Raw genomic sequence first — 17,900 nt, forward strand, 5'->3', positions numbered from 1 at the left:
TTTCTTCGTATTTAAGTACCCTAAACTCGAAATTAGGGTTCATTTCCTAGCCTTAATCTCCCTTAAGCCTCAAAAACTCTAACCCTAGCTCATCTTTGTGGTTTTGGCTCATTTTCAGATGGTTTTAGCTCTTTGATGAAGAAGAAGAAGGTCCCTTTGGTGCATTGGTTCAACAATCGAGCCTCCTCCTCACCGTCTTGTGTTGTTTCTGGACCTTTGTAAGTCCTAAAATTCTTGCCTTTTCTCTTAACCATGTTGGATTTAAGTTCTATTCACTTTTCTTCATGGTTGGGTTGGGTAGCATGCATGGGATCCATAAAATTAGCAAATTTATGGATCATTGAGGCCTTTAGTTTAGCATATGTCTCAGATATGAGGATAGGTGGTGGTTTGGACTCCAAGCATGAGTTTTGGCCTTATTTCCTTTATTTTGACCTATAATGGGTAGAGGACATGCATGGAGCATGCATGCCTATAAATTTGTCATTTTTATGGACCTTTGTAGTCCATTAAAGCTTCTATAAAGGTTGGAGTTGAAGACTTAAAGGATTAAGGACTCAAATCATTAAGATTTTGCTTTAGATAGTGGTCACGTCGTCATCAGGAGAGTGTCACGACGTGACAATAAGAGGTCCCTTGACTAATTTGTATGGAAGTGTTCACGACGTGACCATAGAAGGCTCATGTCGTGAAGTTGGCCGTGATGGGTTTATTAGGTTACAACAACATACGCAATGCGGAAAAACACTTAACAAATAATAATGGCACATGCAACCTAAAAGGATTTATGTCTCCACATTAAGGCAACATACTTTGAATAACAAAATTATGATGGACCCTAGTAAATTTTGAAAATCACAAAGTAGAGTTATATACCTTAAACTTGTTATAGCAAACAAGTTTACTTGATTCCTTCCTTTGTTGAGCTTGAAAAGCTAGCACCAAAAGGATGATGCCTCTGAGGGCCCACACCCAAACCCTAGAACTAGAAGACACTTGAGGAGAGAGGAGGATATGTATAAATTTTCGTTCACCACCTTTGATGAAAGTGTACGCACGAATTTGAGGTTCCAATGGGTACTATTTATAGTTTAGGTAACTTAGGGACAAAGCAAGATTTAAATAATTAAATAATAGATTTAATTCCAAATCAAATCATTTCCTTATTAACACCCATGAGACTTATGGAACCCTATAAGGGATCCCAAAACCATGTATTACATGTGTCATATTCTTCTCAATATTCTAACATTTTCACTAAAAGTCTTCCATCACCTCTTTTTCTTGAGCTCCGGTTCAGCTTAAACATGGGATTCTTCCCTCGTTATTACTACAGGGGTTGTTAACATATCATTATTTGTGTATTATGTATTATTAATCCAGCATTGTTCAACCCAATTGTATTTAGGCACATTTCCTTTGTAATTTGTATATATACCTTTTATGTTGAATGAAAGTGATGGGTTTTAAGCAATACATCAATCCTATGGTGTACATGCAAACCATAATAGCTTTGGATCTAGTTTATCTAATGAACATGCAATTGATATCCAAAGCCATAAACCCTAGATCTATTAAACTATAACTGAAATTAGGGTTTAGATCTTACCTTTGATTGTTATATAGCAATAACAATCGATCCTTGCTTTGATTGGCTTCAGAAAGCTTAGTGCCTCAAGTGCTGCACCTCTAATGGAGTCACAAACACCACTAAGCAACTTGGATGAAGAGGGAGGAGAGAGGAGGCACCAAAAACAGCTGGAAACCCTAAAGGAACACTTAGCCACGTTTTTGGGTCTCAAGGGCTCTTTAAATAGGTAGGCAATTAGGGTTATCTAACAAGGAAACCCTAATTTGATTGCTTAAGCCCTAAGCAACCCATGGACCCCTTTTGGAACATGCCTTGGATGATTTCTAATGGGCTTCCCCATAGAATTCGTCCAACCTATTATTCCAAGGTGATCCATAGCCCAATTGCAATTATCTTATAATTACAATTCCAGTCCCCTAAGTTTAATTAATATCTTTTAGCCACAAAATTAATTCTTTATTAATTTTTGACTAATATTAATTAAACAATATGGTTTCTCCTTTAATATACTATTCTCATAATATATTAATAATTCATAATTAATCCTTTCTCTCCTTAATTCATCCTACATATTGCTATGGTGAAGGCAACCCAATAGGACCATGCTTATAATCGGTTCAAGTACATACCAAAATAGTTATGGACTTAGACACTAATCCAACAGAAAGAGGGTTACAGGATATCACAATTTCAGTTTATAACTCTAATATCGAAGATATGTGATGCTAAGTTTGTTTCTAACTTTCGACTGATAAGCTTAATTGGATGACAATACAAAATAGTTGGGAAGATTTTAGCCAATCAGTTAAGTAAGGTGGTGGGTGATTTAATCAGTATTGAGCAATCAATGCTTGTCAAATGAAGAAAACGTCAAACAAGCCTTTTATTTTTAATGAGGTGGGGTCTTGGTGTAAAACTAAGATAAAGAAAGTGATGATTTTAAGGTAGATTTTGCTAAAGCATATGACTCAGTTCGAGTTGGTTAAATGATATCCTAGAGCGATTTGGGTTCAATCACAAGTATAGGAAATGGATTCAAGGCTTTTTAACCTCATCTACATAATCGACGGTGGTTAACGATAATCCTACTAATGAATTTCGATTTCACAAGGGTTTACATCATGACGACCTGCTTTCCCTTTTTCTTTTTCTTTTTGTGATAAATAGTTTAAATATAGCTTTTAGACATACTATGGCTGCTATTTTTTCACAAGCATTTCGATTGGGCCAGGGATTATTTCACATATTTCAGGCAAATGATGTTTTTATCGGGAATTGGAGTTCTTCTAATTTTTCAAATATTGTTCGAATTCTGTATTGTTTTCGTTTATCTTCAGGGTTGAAGATTAATCTCCAAAATCGTCTTTTGCTCGGGATTGGTGTCACAGACTCTGAGGTGTATATGGTGGCGGTGGTGATGGGGTGCAGGTCTATGACAAATCCTAAATGGAGAGTAAAGTCATTATTGGTAGGAGGGATATTGACCCTAGTCAAATCAGTGTTGGGAGCAATCCATATATTACGCGTCTCTTTTTAAGGCTCCGTTGACTATTCTTTTGAAAATGGAATCGTTGAGAAATTAATTTTTATAAGGGATGATTTGGAGGAGCGGAAAATGACATGGGTTAGTTGGGATAAATGATGGCAAGTAAGCAAGTGATGGCTAAGTAAAAAAGAATGGTGGGTTGGGGATTAGTAGCCTTTTTTGCGTTAAACCATGCTTTGTTGTTCAAGTAGGTATGACACTTTCGGAAGCAAAAAAAATGTTATTTTTAGGTGAAAGATGTTAGTACGATTCATGGCATTCATGGTTTACCGGATAGAGATTTACCTCCTCATAAGAGGTCAGTTTCGTTGAATATTCTGAAGGGAGTTCATGATCTTCATAACAAATGAGTAGATCTTTTATCCTTATGTCGGTTACAATTGGGGGATGGGTTTATTATTTCTTTTTGGAATGATATCTTGTTGGTTGATACACCTTTGCATCGACATTTTCCTAGACTGTATGCGTTGGAGTTAAGATAATGGGGCCATAGTTCAAACCAAACTTCATACCAATTGGGTTATTTTCATCGAGCTCAGGGAGGAGGAGTCAAGCTCTTTCAGCTCTCGACGTTTGTCTCCTTATTATCCTCTGTTTCTCTTAGGAATAGTAGTGATAGATGGGTTTGTTTTTCATTTCTCTGGTGTGTTTGTTGTGTCCATGGTTTGTGAGTTTATAGATGAGTTGTTGTGGTCGTTCCAAATCTAATAAGATGGGTGAATCTTATCCCAATTTAGTAATTATGGAATTGTTTCGTCTTTGTACTCTCCTTGTAGGTCGCTAGTTTAATAAAATCTTTTCGCAGTTAAAAAAAAGAGATAATGTCATTGTAGCACAACCAACTTTTGTGATTTGTCCGACTTGACCAATTATGTTTTTTTCTTGCGCATTAGGTCATCTAACTTTTATTGTGCATGTCAATTAGGTCATTATCGTTAGTTTTTAATCATTCCTCCGTTAACTAGTTATCTAAATTACACGAATGACCCTTATGGTTTAAATTTCTTTCGTAATTGGTCGTTATCAGCCATGTTTTAAATCACACGACTAAAACTACCATAATTCTGAAACTCTAGGGACCAAAATATAACATTGTCATCATCTTCCCATAAATTCTTTCGTATCCCAACTTACCTGACGCTCCATTAAAATCGATTAGAAAGGTTGAGAGAATTTTCCAAAATTTTCATATCTCGACTTCGATCATACAGTCGAAAGGAGGTTAAGTTCAGTTTCAGGTCTCGTCGTTTCGCTTTACTAGGTTGAGTTCGGTCGAGTTTTAAATTCGTTGTATCCGTATAATAAGCCAGGAGATGTGGTTCTACCAAATCTGAACGATTCATGTACCTGAATTGTCAATCTTCAAATTTCTCAGAAGACTTACAAAGCGATGCTTGAATTATATGTTTTGTTTCATGGAGAAGATGAATTCTGGTACATGAATCCTTCAGATTCATATGTAGAAACCAACAATTTGGCCACCGGAAGAGCTCACGAGGCATACCGTGAAGTATTGGTGGCGATTGACGGTCAATTAGTCGGATCAGTGGTTCCTTTCCCGGTGATATTCACCGGTTGAATCAATCCTCTATTTTGGGAGCCTGTTGTCTCCATTGGAGCTTTTGATCTTCCTACTTATGATATCGATTTCACTCCGCTTCTAGGGCTTCTTTTAGATAACAAAAACCATCAAATCGGGCTTCAAGTTGCTGATGGTATCTCCTTTTGGCTTATCGATGCAAATCTGCTCTTTGGTTGGATCATACAGATGTAAGCACTGAAACTGTGAAGTATAAAGTCCTATCAATGGAGATCCAACGTAAATATGAGTTTGTACTCCTTGATGGAGAATTCGAAGTAGAAGGAGAAAGGAGCAGTCAAGCTACAGGATAGGTAAATTCAAATAAGAGGGAACTAAGAAAGAACTCGACAAAGAACTCGACCAACAGATCAATGCTTACAGGGTATTCAATGTTACACTTTGGCCCCTAGAGTTTCAGAATAGTGGTAGTTTTAGTCATGTGATTTAAAACATGGCTGATAACGACCAATTACGAATGAAATTTAAACCATAAGGGCTATTCGTATAATTTAGATGACTAGTTAACAGAGGAATGGTTAAAAACTAACGATAATGATTTAATTGACATGTACAGTAAAAGTTAGATGGCCTAATGCACAAAAAAAAAACATAATTAGTCAAGTCAGACAAATCACAAAAGTTGGTTGTGTTACAGTGACATTATCCCTAAAAAAATGACATGACATGTAAATAATCAACGTAAATGGTATAACACATTTACCCAACAAAAACACAAGTGTGTTAACATCCTTGTTCCCACATAAGTCATAAGTAAAATCTCACCTAGTCACCTTCCTTGCTGTGAGGGGCCACTGAGATTTACCTTATGTTCTAAAGCCTTAGGTTTGGAGAAAGAAGCATAAAGAGAGGGGAGGGCAATGGACTGAATCATAACACAATATTTACAGTTAAAAAGCTGTTTTTTTACTGAATGAAAAATTGTATGTAAAAATAGCTGGAAAGTAAAATCAGTAAATTGTATTGTATTGTATGGTTCCACAGCAAACATATAACATATATTAATGAAATGAAAAGGTGAAAACAAAACAAGCAGTTTGACAGTTTTTTTTAACGAAACGAAATAAATACTATTTACAACAGAAAAAAAAAAAAAAAAAAAAAAAAAAAAAAAAAAAAGACCGAAAACCCACACCATCACCATCAATAACAATTATGAATGGAATGGAATAAGGCTTCTTATTTGAATTTCCCTCTACTCACTTTCATCAATGCATGCATAGAGTCTTCAAATCTGCACATTCATGCCCCATGAAACCATACCATACCATACCTCTTTTATTTCCATCTCATACATGAATTTTTTTTTTTTTTTTTTAATCTCATCAAATTTGTTCCTGTAAGACACCAAATAAGCAATACATAAATAAGACCACAGAAAACTATAAGCAACAGGAGTTTTATGACTCCAAAATTACATTTTTATTTCCGAGTATAGTTAGTTTTTGCAATTTTGGTCCTTATTTTGTAGTTTCCTAACAATTTTGGTCCGTGTATCAGTTAAGCTAAACAGACTAGCTATTATTATTATTTATTTATATTTATTTTTAAAAAAAATAGCACTTTGCCCTTGGATCAAAACTGAAAACAACAGTATACCATAATAGCCAAATTTGTAATTTTCTCTTATTTTTTAATCAAGGTTTATAACATTTTATATGTGCATATGTTCATATATAAAATGTTTGATCAACAAATAAGAGAAAATTACAAATTAGGTCATTATGGTATACTGTTATTTTTTCTCCGACTTTAATCCAAGGGCAAAATGGTCATTAAAAAAAACATTAGACAACACACGACCCAAATCGTTAAGAAGCTTCAAAATAAGGACCAAATTTGCAAGAGAAAACTTTTAGGGACCAACGTTGCAAAAATCAGCTATACTCAGGGACCAAACATGTAATATACTATAATATAAGCAATTACTTAAAAGTTGTAACCTGTGTTATCTCATTCACAAGCAATCTTGGTGTCAAAGCTGCTTAGACAGATGGCAAATGCTTGAAAAGCAGAGATTGGGTAGCGATAATCCATGGTGAAAACATCTTTTCCTACTTTCCCAAATTGAAGAATAACTTTTTCATATTGTGGGCCCGATTGTCCAGCTGGCGGTGTGGCTACCAGCTGGAAGTTTTTCACTGAAGCAACCGTGACACGCCCTTGAAAATTTAAGCACCAACATTGAAGCTGTTCATGCCATCTTGGAGATTTGTTTTTTAGAACAAGAGGTCCGTCTCTTTGACTTTGACTTTGACTTTGATTTTGACTGGTGGATAAGGTTTTTTCCACACAGCTTGATCTTGAACGAAAGAATGGAATTGAAGGAAAAGATTCACCACTGGAAAGAGGGAATTCGGTTTGTGTGGGGGCCACACCTCCAGCTTCAATGGAAGAACTTGGGATTGGATCCATGATGCATTGCATTCTTCTTGGACCCCTGCTTTTTAATTTTGTTATAAAGACTAAATGTTAGAAAAGTTTTTATATATAAAAAAAGAATCATCTTTTTGTCAAAGAAATAAGATAAAGTTTATACAAGGAATCAGATTCCTCCAGGAACAGTCCATTCCATTCCATCAGGCAAAACAAACAGCTTCATTTTCATTCCTATGGAATGAACCATTCCATTCCTTCCCTGATATAATATAAACATACCTGGATCCCAACATGTTCAACTCATATGAGATGTGAGCTACTGGATAGCTTCCAGCAGGAACTCTAGGGGAAACCTGAGTGGACCCCATAAATCTTGTGGAACGACTCTTTGTCATTTTAGCTCCATCATGAGGTGGCAAACCATCATATACAATAAACTTTGTTCCCAAAAAGTTTGACCTGTGTCATCAAATCATATAAAGAATATGATGTTTACTTTACTTTCCAATCATATCATAACAAACTGAATCTTTCAAATGGTAAATGTAAGTGTAAATCCTCACCTTAATTTTCCAATATATCTATTGCTCCCTTTTGACATGTCATCAGCATGTAATGAGATGATGTAATCCGTACATGTGGTGCGTCTAAACTTGCGAGCAGCAAGAAGAAACTTTCCATCATCAGCAAGTGCTGCCAGATTACAGGTACAAAATAGTAAATATGGAACCCAAATGTGAGAAAACACAGAGCTCATAATAAAACAAGAAATACCCTTCAAATTCAATCAAGCTGAGAAGAAAGTTAGGAACTCCAACTTTATTACTTATTACCATGTTGTTTTACAGAAGAAATGTAAGTATAATGGTATAATAATAATTTTTTAAAAAAAAGTACATTGCTATTTCATGCATTTATCTCTAGAAAAAATAATGAAAATGATGTTTACTTTACCTTGAGTCAAACTAAGGAAAAGGAAATATGTTTGAGTTGACCGTTTCCGTTTTATAAAGCATTGGAGGAGAGATTCTCTAGGACCAGGCTGCACGTTAGCAAGAAACTATTTATTATTAACTGAAACAGTTAAGAAGCCAATTTAACTGTAAAATTCCTAATTATACATTTATTTGAAAAAAATTAGGAGCTTATACATTATGTAACAATGTATTCACATGTGTCAGCAAGAAATATCAATCTCAAACACTAACTATATGGAAACTTGTGACATATGATGCTTGTGATAGTTAACAAAGAAACAAAAAAAAAAAAAAAAAAAAAAAAAAAACGCTATAAGGTGTCAATTTTATGAAAAAGTATCAAGATTTACAAAAATAAGAAACAGAACTCAAATAGAAAAATTCAAATGAAGCTTGTCCTTTTTTGTCCATGTGTGAAACTAGAGAATGGAATAAAGGACATGGAATAAAGGAGCTGTAATGACATGTGTGGTTTTAGAACATTTGAGCAAGTTGTATTTCATTTGTTGATTCTATTGTTTTATTATGTTTTCTTTATAAGTTTGTTTAATTTTCATGAATCTTGGTTTGATTATATCTTATATTGTTAAAATAGTTGTGATATTATTCTGTTTCTTTTCTCATTGAGATTGTAATTTTCTGTTAGTTAAGAAAACTGATCAAACAACCATGTTTTTATTTAATACTTATTCAGACAGAGGAATAAAATGGTAATTATTTATCATTTAGCTCATCATTCAGAAATCAGAAATATCAATCAAATTGTCTGGCTGTCAGTTGCCATACATGCACAGTCTAAATAAGTGGATAAGTAACACATAATCAACCCTAATAGTGGATCATACAAGTATAATAGATATGGCTATTTCTTAATTTCTCAGCCCATGTACCATATATGTATTCTAATATTTGTTTCCTTATGTGATTAACACAATCAATCCCTTGTGTATCCCTTTGTCTACACCCAACAAAATCCTTATAAACTTATAGATATGAACTAACACGTCAGAATAATTACCACACAATAAAGGGATACACCCAAATAGTGAACCATACAACAAAATCCCAACCCTAAAACGATTGATAATCATCGAGGCACACAAAAAAATGAAACAATCAGACATAGTTGTAGGAATTGAGGTAAACCTGCTTGACAGAAATTGGGAAAGTCAACATCCCGGAAATCTCAGGCCTCTTAACGATCTCCTTCATGATCTCTCTCCAACTCCTACAAACAGTAGCACAACCAACAACATTCTTCCGGGAAGGCCACTTATTTTCGGATGATTCAATCCTGATCAAGACCTCTCTCAAGAGCTCTTGAGGCATGTTAGCCCAACAGCTCTGTTTCAAACCGTCATCAATTTCTTCAGCGTCATCTTCGAGTTCTAAAGCAGCAACAGCCATGGAAGTCTCTTGAATGACACGGCAGGATCTGGTTCTCAAGCCACAATCCAGATTCATAAAAGAGAGTGGGTGATTGCTGGTGAAGCCAATTATACAAAAGGGGAATTGAAGAGGGTTTGGGTTCGGTGTGGAAGGGATGTCAAAAGAGTAGTGGATACACAGAAACCGGATTTGGTGAGTTTTCGTTTGGTTAAGGAGCGCGTGAGGGCACGCGCATTTGTAACGGACATTGACAGATCATTCATCTCTATAAAAAACGCAAATTATTATTATTATTATTTGTGTAATAAACCTATATATTTCTAACTAATTTATACAATAATTGGAATTTTTTTTATCAACTTGTATTATCATATTTTAATTCATTATCAATTTGCATTACATGTATATTTATGTAGTTTCCTTTTTGTTTCGATGTGATTCAGTGATTCTTGCTACTAAATATGTGTATAATTTCTAATTGAATTTTATTTTGACATTTTTAATAATCTTTATATTTTATTTATTAGTATTATATGAATACATAATGGATCAACACAATAAACTATTTATTGCTGAACTAAGAAGTTATAGCTTTTTAGATTAACGGGTGTCATACCATACTATTGTATTGTCATTTGTCATGGTATCGTCATTTTATTTTTCACTCACCCTGTAAAACTGTGGGTGTCATACCATATTTTATTATATTTTTGATTTTTTTTTAATTAAATAAAATAAGATTTAATAAAAGAAAAACACATCATTAAATTTAATTAAAATCGATTACAAAGCTAAAAAACGATAATTAAATGAAAACATTATTTGTAATAATTTTTTTTCATGATGTCCACTATAACCCTCAAAACCATATCAAACTCGTTTCTAGTGAAATGATCGAAATAGTGTTTTTAAAAATTACATATCCTTTGCTTCTTTTCTCTAGCTTTCTTTTTGTCCTCCAACTTTTCATTTTAAAAATTCAACCGACTAGTTGAAATTGAAAAAGTTGTGTTTAAAAATGAATTTGGTGTGTATATATATATATATATGTGTGTGTGTGTGTGCGCGCGCGCACGCGCATCAGTTTAGATTCATATCATACTTGAATTAACAAAAGAATAGAAATAGAAGACCATGAAAACTAAATTATAGTGTACCAACTTGGTTATGATAAAAAATTTGTTCAATTTTTAAATCGGATTGAGAACCAAATACGTACATACTTAAGTGATTTCTAAAAAATCTTGAACATATAATATTATTCATAATAGATAACCGACAAAATATAACCATTTTGATTTGATACTTAATGATATGTTTGACAAAACTAGTTGACAGATAGTTAGCTAAAAGCTAAAAATTATGGGTTCAACAAAAGTACTATTAACTTTTGAAAGTGTAAAGCACCCAAAAATCAAAGCTAAAAGCACCCAAATTTTGTTTAAAGAAATTTGGATTTTAAGTTTTAAGCTTTTTATTTAAAATAAAAATAACAAATAAATTTTTCTATTTTTTCAGTTTTTAGTTAAAAATTAAAAATTAAAAGCTCTCTAAAACTTTCAATAGCTTCATGCAAAATTCTCTCTGTAGGACAAAGTTTGTACACACCTGGTAAAAATTATAAATGTAAATTTTACTAAATTAAATTTGTAATATATAAAAAGTAATTAACATTTTAAATAATTTATAGTAACTTCTGGAACATTATTAAGTATCTAATAGAATCTCTTCGAAAACAAATGTGTCATATTCTTGAAATGAATAATCATTATAATACTTATAAACTCATAATCAACATCAATGTTCAAAACTCAACGTAACAAACCATCTAAACTCGATATTCGATAACGACTTAAAGTTATAGAACTAATGTCACTCTCTCCTTTGAACGTGTGTGAGATCATTTTAAGAGGTTGTTTGATATGCTTCTAATTTGGTCTGGTTTTCGGTTTCCCGGTTATTCCGGTTCTTCAGGTTCTGGTCTAGTTACATACCTAGCAGTGTGTGACTCTGTCGGATTCAGACTGTTTGATATCACACTTAAAAACTTCTAACTCGATCTTAGCTCATTTGATATGCATCTTACTCCGTCAGATTTAATGTCGTGTCTGACTCACCTTGACCCAATTAGATCCGACTCCAAACAACCCCTAAGTGTTCATAACATTTCTTATCTTGGGGAAAGACAAAAAAAATCGCTAGTAGTTTTTAAGGGGCATTAAACTTGATGAACACAAAATACACTCATATTAAGCGTTAAATGTGTGATAAGATTATTGTCTTAGCTCGCTAGTTGCGTATGAATCGTTATTGACTAGTGTTTGTCGATATGTGATTTGAGTTTTGTATTTTATTCAAAAATAAATGATAACTGGATTTTTTTCACATGCATAAACGAAAAGATTATAATGATTTAAATAAAGTTAATTTAACATCAATTATTAGAAATAATGTAAAGAGTATGATTATACTAATTTAGACATGTAATAATTAAAGTTGATTATTTTAATACACAAATGAAGAAAGCATAATATTATTTTAATCCATCTAGGGCCTTCTTTGTCCCTTTCTTCGTTTCTTAATCACGTTACCTGTTTTTTTTATCGATTATATTTATGTAATTCAAATTGATTATCATATACAATACAATTAAATAAAATAACTTTCATTGGAAAAAAAAATTATGTCTATGCTAGCGATAATAAAAGAGAGCGATATGATGATATGATGACTATTTTTGTCTACTGAATTTTATAAAGAAAAAAAATAGATTGCACGTTTAAAATAGTTATAGAGTTTTATGATATTTTATGAAATGAGTTATTATATTTTTTTTATACATAACTATTATATTTTCTTCATCTAGCTTTCTTCATCTACCTAGTGTAACAATCAAAGGAAAAGAGAAAGGTTTGTTGTCATTTGCTACGGCTTGCTTTGGAATTTATGGAGGTTTAGAAACAAACATCTATTTCAAATGGAGGGTATTTCACCAAATCAAGGGACTGATAGTATAAAGTCTATGGTCTTTTACTACGGGTGGCAACCTTTGATCCAACCCGTAACCCCACACTAACCCAACCCGAAAATAGACGAGTTTGGGTTGAGATTTTTGACCCACCAACCCACCAACCCGTTTATTTCATGGGTTGGGTTGGGTTATCTGTATGGGTTCGCGGGTCAACTCGTGTGTGTGTGTGTATATATATATATATATATATATATATATATATATATATATATATATATAATACATTTAAAAAATGATATATTTAATTATTAATGAAATTTGATTTCCATCCGTATTCGTAATATTATATATCACTGTATTCCTTTCGTATTTGTATGTGACTAATCTGCATTTGCGGTTCATTAATCAGAAAAAGAAAAAATATATGTCGTTATTTTCACGAGTCACGAACGAATAACACCTTCACTTTCTATGAATGTGTTCATTTATTCATTTTTATTTGGATGTTATTGACTTTATGAATTTATGTTGAAAACCCTTTTTTATGTTAATTACTTAAATCATTTTATGAATTTATGTTGAAAAAAACCTCATTTTTTAAAATGTGTTGTTTATTTATTAAACGGGTTATATGGGTTGGGTTTGACTCATTAACTTGTGAACTTGCGAACCCATATACTTCAACGGGTTATATGGGTTGGGTTGGGTTGACGTTTCCAACCCACCAACCCGTGCCCGCCAACTCGCCAACTCATATATTATATGGGTTGGGTTGAGTTTATGTTTTCTAACCTGCCAACCTGTCAATCCGAACCCAACCCAATTGCCAGACCTATCATTTACTGGTTGAAACATAGGGGTAAGAATGATATTTGTAATTGGGAGGAGTGGTTAGAAACTCCATTTTCTAATTTGTAATTTCTGAATTGTTATGTAATTTGTCTTTTGGTTCCTCATCTAGTTTCTTGCTAGGTATGGATACCCTCTTTTAATACGTATATTTGCCGTTTCCAAAAAAACTAAATAGGTATAGGTTCAGGCCCGGCCCTGACATTTCGGAGGCCTTATGCAAAAACTAAAATGAGGCCCCACAAAAATTTCTTGTAAATATTATTAACTACATTTGCTACCACTGATTCAAAACATAAAGTTGCTAAAAAAATATCTCATAAATTCACTACCACAAAATAATGTTTTCATCACTCATTAGTAATCAAATAAAATTATAAAACTGTTATAAACAACTTTTCAACAAACAAAAAAAAACGCATTATTATTTTCTAAACATTGACCTTCTAGCATTTTTAGAAGAAAATTCATCTATAAGACTTTCATAATCAAGAAACTCATTCTCAATCGAAATCAATGCCAAGACGTTTAATCTCTCTTGAGACATGGTCAAGCGCAAATAAAATTTTAAAAGATTTAGTTTTGAAAAACTTTTTTCCGCTGATGCAACTGTAATAGGAACAGTCAACAATATTTTGTATGCTAGACAAGAAACTGGATAAGTGTTCATAATTTTTAAGAAATTTAGTATTCCGTTAGCTGTATTGTGTTCAACCGGTAAATGTTTTTGTAACAACTCCATTTTGTTGAATAAATCATCAGCATTAATGTCTGAGATATGACCATTTTGCAGCCTCTTTTCCAGATTTTTGCAACATGACTTTAACTCGATAGTATTCATTGACTTCAACTTTTGTGTTGTGAATAAGAAACCAAAAATGTCTTCATATTGTTTGTATTGTTCAAACCTTCTCTCCAATGAACCAATAGCTTGATCAACTATGTACACAAAATATTGAATCCTAAATGACTCTTGAGGTGAAAGTTCATGTATCGGCTCTGATGACCCAATGTCATTCTCATCAAAATGTCTTTTTTTTAAATTTTCTTTTATTATTTTTCTCAACAAACACTGGATAAATTTCCATATCAGAAGCTATAGCTCTCGCACAATCCAAAGCCTTCCCAAATCCATTCTCTCGATAGTCTTTAAAAAACTCAATAAGTGCTCCCACACTACTCATTGTCTCATCAATATGCATAGTCTTAGTCTGAAGTTGTTTGCTCAGGTTATTTACTTTAGCCAATATATGATACCATATAACCATACCTGTTATAAAGTCAAATCTGTCAAGTTCATACTCTCCTAGACAAGTAGCTTCACTTATGATCTTTATGTCTGTCTCTTCTTCAACAAGTTTATGCATAACTTTTACTATTTCAGGAGCTTGAGTAACTATGGCTTTCACACTTTCAATCCTATTTTCCCACCTTGTAGTTGACAATGATTTTAAAGTGAGACTTTGTTTCGGTAATTAAAACGCATCGGAGGCCAAATGTTAACACGCATCTAAAATTGGAACCAAAAGTTACCGGACTAATTTTATTTATTGATAAAACATAAAATCAGATTTTTCAAAAATACCAATACTATAACTATAAATTATCCTAAAAATCGGAGGCCCCCTAAAATCGGAGGCCTGGTGCGACCGCACCGCCGGCACCACCCCAGGGCCGCCACTGTATAGGTTTAAAGGATAATAATTACATAAATAATTCATTTTCTCAACAAGATTGTTGAAGAAAATTATATTTTAATTTAAAATCAGTGTATATAAAAAAACATAGCAAATGAATGCATAGCTAAGTAACATACTAGTAAAAGTTAAAATCTTACATCTAAATATTTATTTTTTAATATTTTTTTGGGGTTTCAACTTTCAAGGGCTGTTCATTCATTAGTTTCTTATTTTGTTGTCAGGGTGGAACTTCTCTTATTGGCCGGCAAATGTAGATCCTTTGGACTGTGGAGTACCCCAGCAGATATTCTATAATAGCCTTTAATAGATTTTTTTTTGACGAAATAAATGGTTGCATTTTAAAAATTCTAAATTAACTACCAAAACAACTTACTAAATGTTATTTATTATGTCATCCGTTATACTTACCATATACCATATATCTGGTGGGTGTTACATTAGCATCATATTTCCCTACTATTAACATTAACATGGGATACATGTCACTAACATACCACTCCACATCATTATTTTTATTTATTTTTCATTAAAAAATACAATAAAATTACATTTTTATAATTAAAAAGCATTCATTTTTTTAAACTAGTGTTTCATTAATTATAAAAATAAAATTAAATTTAGAAAAAAAATATTACATTAATTAAAAAAACAAAGAAACATACATATAAAAAACCTAATCGTCGTTCATGCTATGTTGGTACAAATATTCCGTGACATCTTCTCGAAGATTGAAACACGTTTCACTGTTATGAATTTCAACAACTCGCTTTAAAAACGCATTAGTTCCGGGTACGAACTCCTCAATTAGAACGACAACGTCGTTCAGATCATACGTGCAAATCGCTCGACCTTCATCTTCAATAATCATATTATGCATTATAATACATGCTAGGACCATTCGTTTAATTCTTTCTTTATCCCAGAGTTGTGTAGCATATTTCACTACATGTCATTTCTGCTTAAGGACTCAAAATGCCCTCTCGATATCTTTTCTTGCTGATTCCTGTTTTTTGTAAAAAAACTTTGTCTTTTTCACTTCGAGGAATCGAGTATGCCTTCATCAATGTAGAATAATTCGGGTATATCCCATCACCAAGGTAGTAACCATATTTGTACGCGTCCCCTTTCACCGTGAACATCATATCAGGTGTTTTGCCGGTCCAAATATTGTTGAAAAGTGGAGACTGACCAAGAACATTAAGGTCGTTGTTAGACCCCGCTACTCCAAAAAAGGCATGTCATATCCACAAATCTTGAGATGCAACAACTTTTATGATGATAGTTGGTTCACGTATATCTCCTCGAGTGAACTGACTACGCCATGCAGTTGGACATTTTTCCCAAGCCACATGCGTACAATCTAGACTGCCAAGGATACCCGGAAATTCATGCCTCTCTTCATGAGCCGAATATAATCTCTCAATATCACATTGAGTAGGTTTGCGCAAATATTCTTCGTGAAAAACCTCATAAACACATGCAGAAAACCAATCTACACATTCAACCGCGGTCCTCTCGGATACTTTCAAGTATTCGTCAGATGCATCAAATGTTATACCGTATCCCAAATACCTAAGAGCAGCCGCACATTTTTGTATACTACTAAAACTCATTCTTCCTCTACCGTCGGGTTTTGTTTGAAAAAATCATAACGAGATTCCAAAACATTACTAATACGTAAAAATATAGCCTTATTCAAACGGAAACGACGTTCGAAGGAGTCGTCATTATAAAGACAATTATCAGCAAAGTAATCACGTACCAATAAGTCGTGTGCGGCTTGACGATCACGACTGACGACCGCCCTTGTACGAGCTGCATTCGAATTTTCTTCGTTATGAATGTGTTGCACAACGTTGAAGAATGTGTCGACGAATTCTACGTCGTCATCCGAGTCAAAAGCTTTTAAAAATTCAATATGTTTTGTGGAATCTATGTATAGGTGTTTTGTGGTTTTAGAGAATGAAGATTAGAATGAGATGTAAGTTTTGGTGAAAATAGAAGGTTTATTTATGTAGTGAATTGAGTTTGAAATATATATATATATATAAACAAACGGGCAAAATAGTCGTTCGACGGCCATATAAACCAACAACCAATCACCTACTGCGTTTGATTTCGCCGTCGGGAACACGGATGTGCACGACCACACCCGACCACGAAACGTCGGGGTGGTGTGCACGAGACTTTCTCGTGGCCAGCTAGACCATGATTTGCTTCGTGGTATGTATACCACAAGGTCTTATAACATAGTTTTGGACTATTAGTATTTTTCTCATCCGTTTTTTCTTTAATTTGATTATTTGTGTTGATTAAATATGTTAGAAAATCCGGAAAAAAAAGAACATAACAAATAATGACCAATATAACCATGAAAAAACATTCTAAAAACACAACTAAATGTTATTTATTATAACATAGGGACAAAAAATTTCATTTACTCGTTTTTATATACCATCACAACGTAGCTTCATACCACCACTTATGGATACTAACAATGCCTTGAAAGTTTGGAGTCTCGTGCAGAATTTTATACAAGTTGTCCAAGGATTAAGCACTGACAATGTGACACTCTAAAATATTGTCGGTATGATTTAGATAAATTACCATTCGGATGGTGCAGTTTATCATTTTTTTTTAAACTTTGGCTTTTAAAAAGTTATTTTAACATGTGCATTGGAGCTAAACCTATCATCAATAATGTGAAGAAAGACAGAAAGTGTTGGTCTAGAAGTATCTAGGGACAATAGTCTTTTCATTTGTACATGATACCACATTTGAGTCCTACATGTCCTCGCAAAATCAAATGGATATATGTAATAAAAAACTAAGTTGATGAGGTTTAGTACAAAAAACCTAACCAGATGACCAAAAACAATATCAAACAAAGTGTCAAAA

General features: G+C 33.2%; 1 protein-coding gene and 1 pseudogene across 1 annotated transcript; one reads left to right on the forward strand and one right to left on the reverse strand.

Annotated features, from left to right (window-relative positions):
• Positions 1 to 4,488: 4,488 nt before the first annotated feature.
• Positions 4,489 to 5,129, forward strand: LOC145059568 (peptide-N4-(N-acetyl-beta-glucosaminyl)asparagine amidase A pseudogene; annotated as a pseudogene).
• A 529-nt stretch (positions 5,130 to 5,658) lies between these two features.
• LOC145057122 (tubby-like F-box protein 3) lies at positions 5,659 to 9,663 on the reverse strand. The gene is made up of 6 exons (XM_079004899.1): positions 9,240 to 9,663; positions 8,071 to 8,158; positions 7,680 to 7,809; positions 7,396 to 7,575; positions 6,681 to 7,177; positions 5,659 to 6,074 (listed from the first exon to the last, which is right to left on the reverse strand). Exons 1-5 carry the CDS (start codon positions 9,555 to 9,557, stop codon positions 6,691 to 6,693), a joined length of 1,203 nt encoding a protein of 400 aa, XP_078861025.1. The 5' UTR covers positions 9,558 to 9,663; the 3' UTR covers positions 5,659 to 6,074; positions 6,681 to 6,690.
• Between the last annotated feature and the right edge of the window lie 8,237 nt (positions 9,664 to 17,900).

Source organism: Lactuca serriola, chromosome 6, assembly GCF_051521515.1.
Source record: "Lactuca serriola cultivar US96UC23 chromosome 6, Lser_US96UC23_V15, whole genome shotgun sequence".
Classification (NCBI taxonomy): domain Eukaryota; kingdom Viridiplantae; phylum Streptophyta; class Magnoliopsida; order Asterales; family Asteraceae; genus Lactuca; species Lactuca serriola.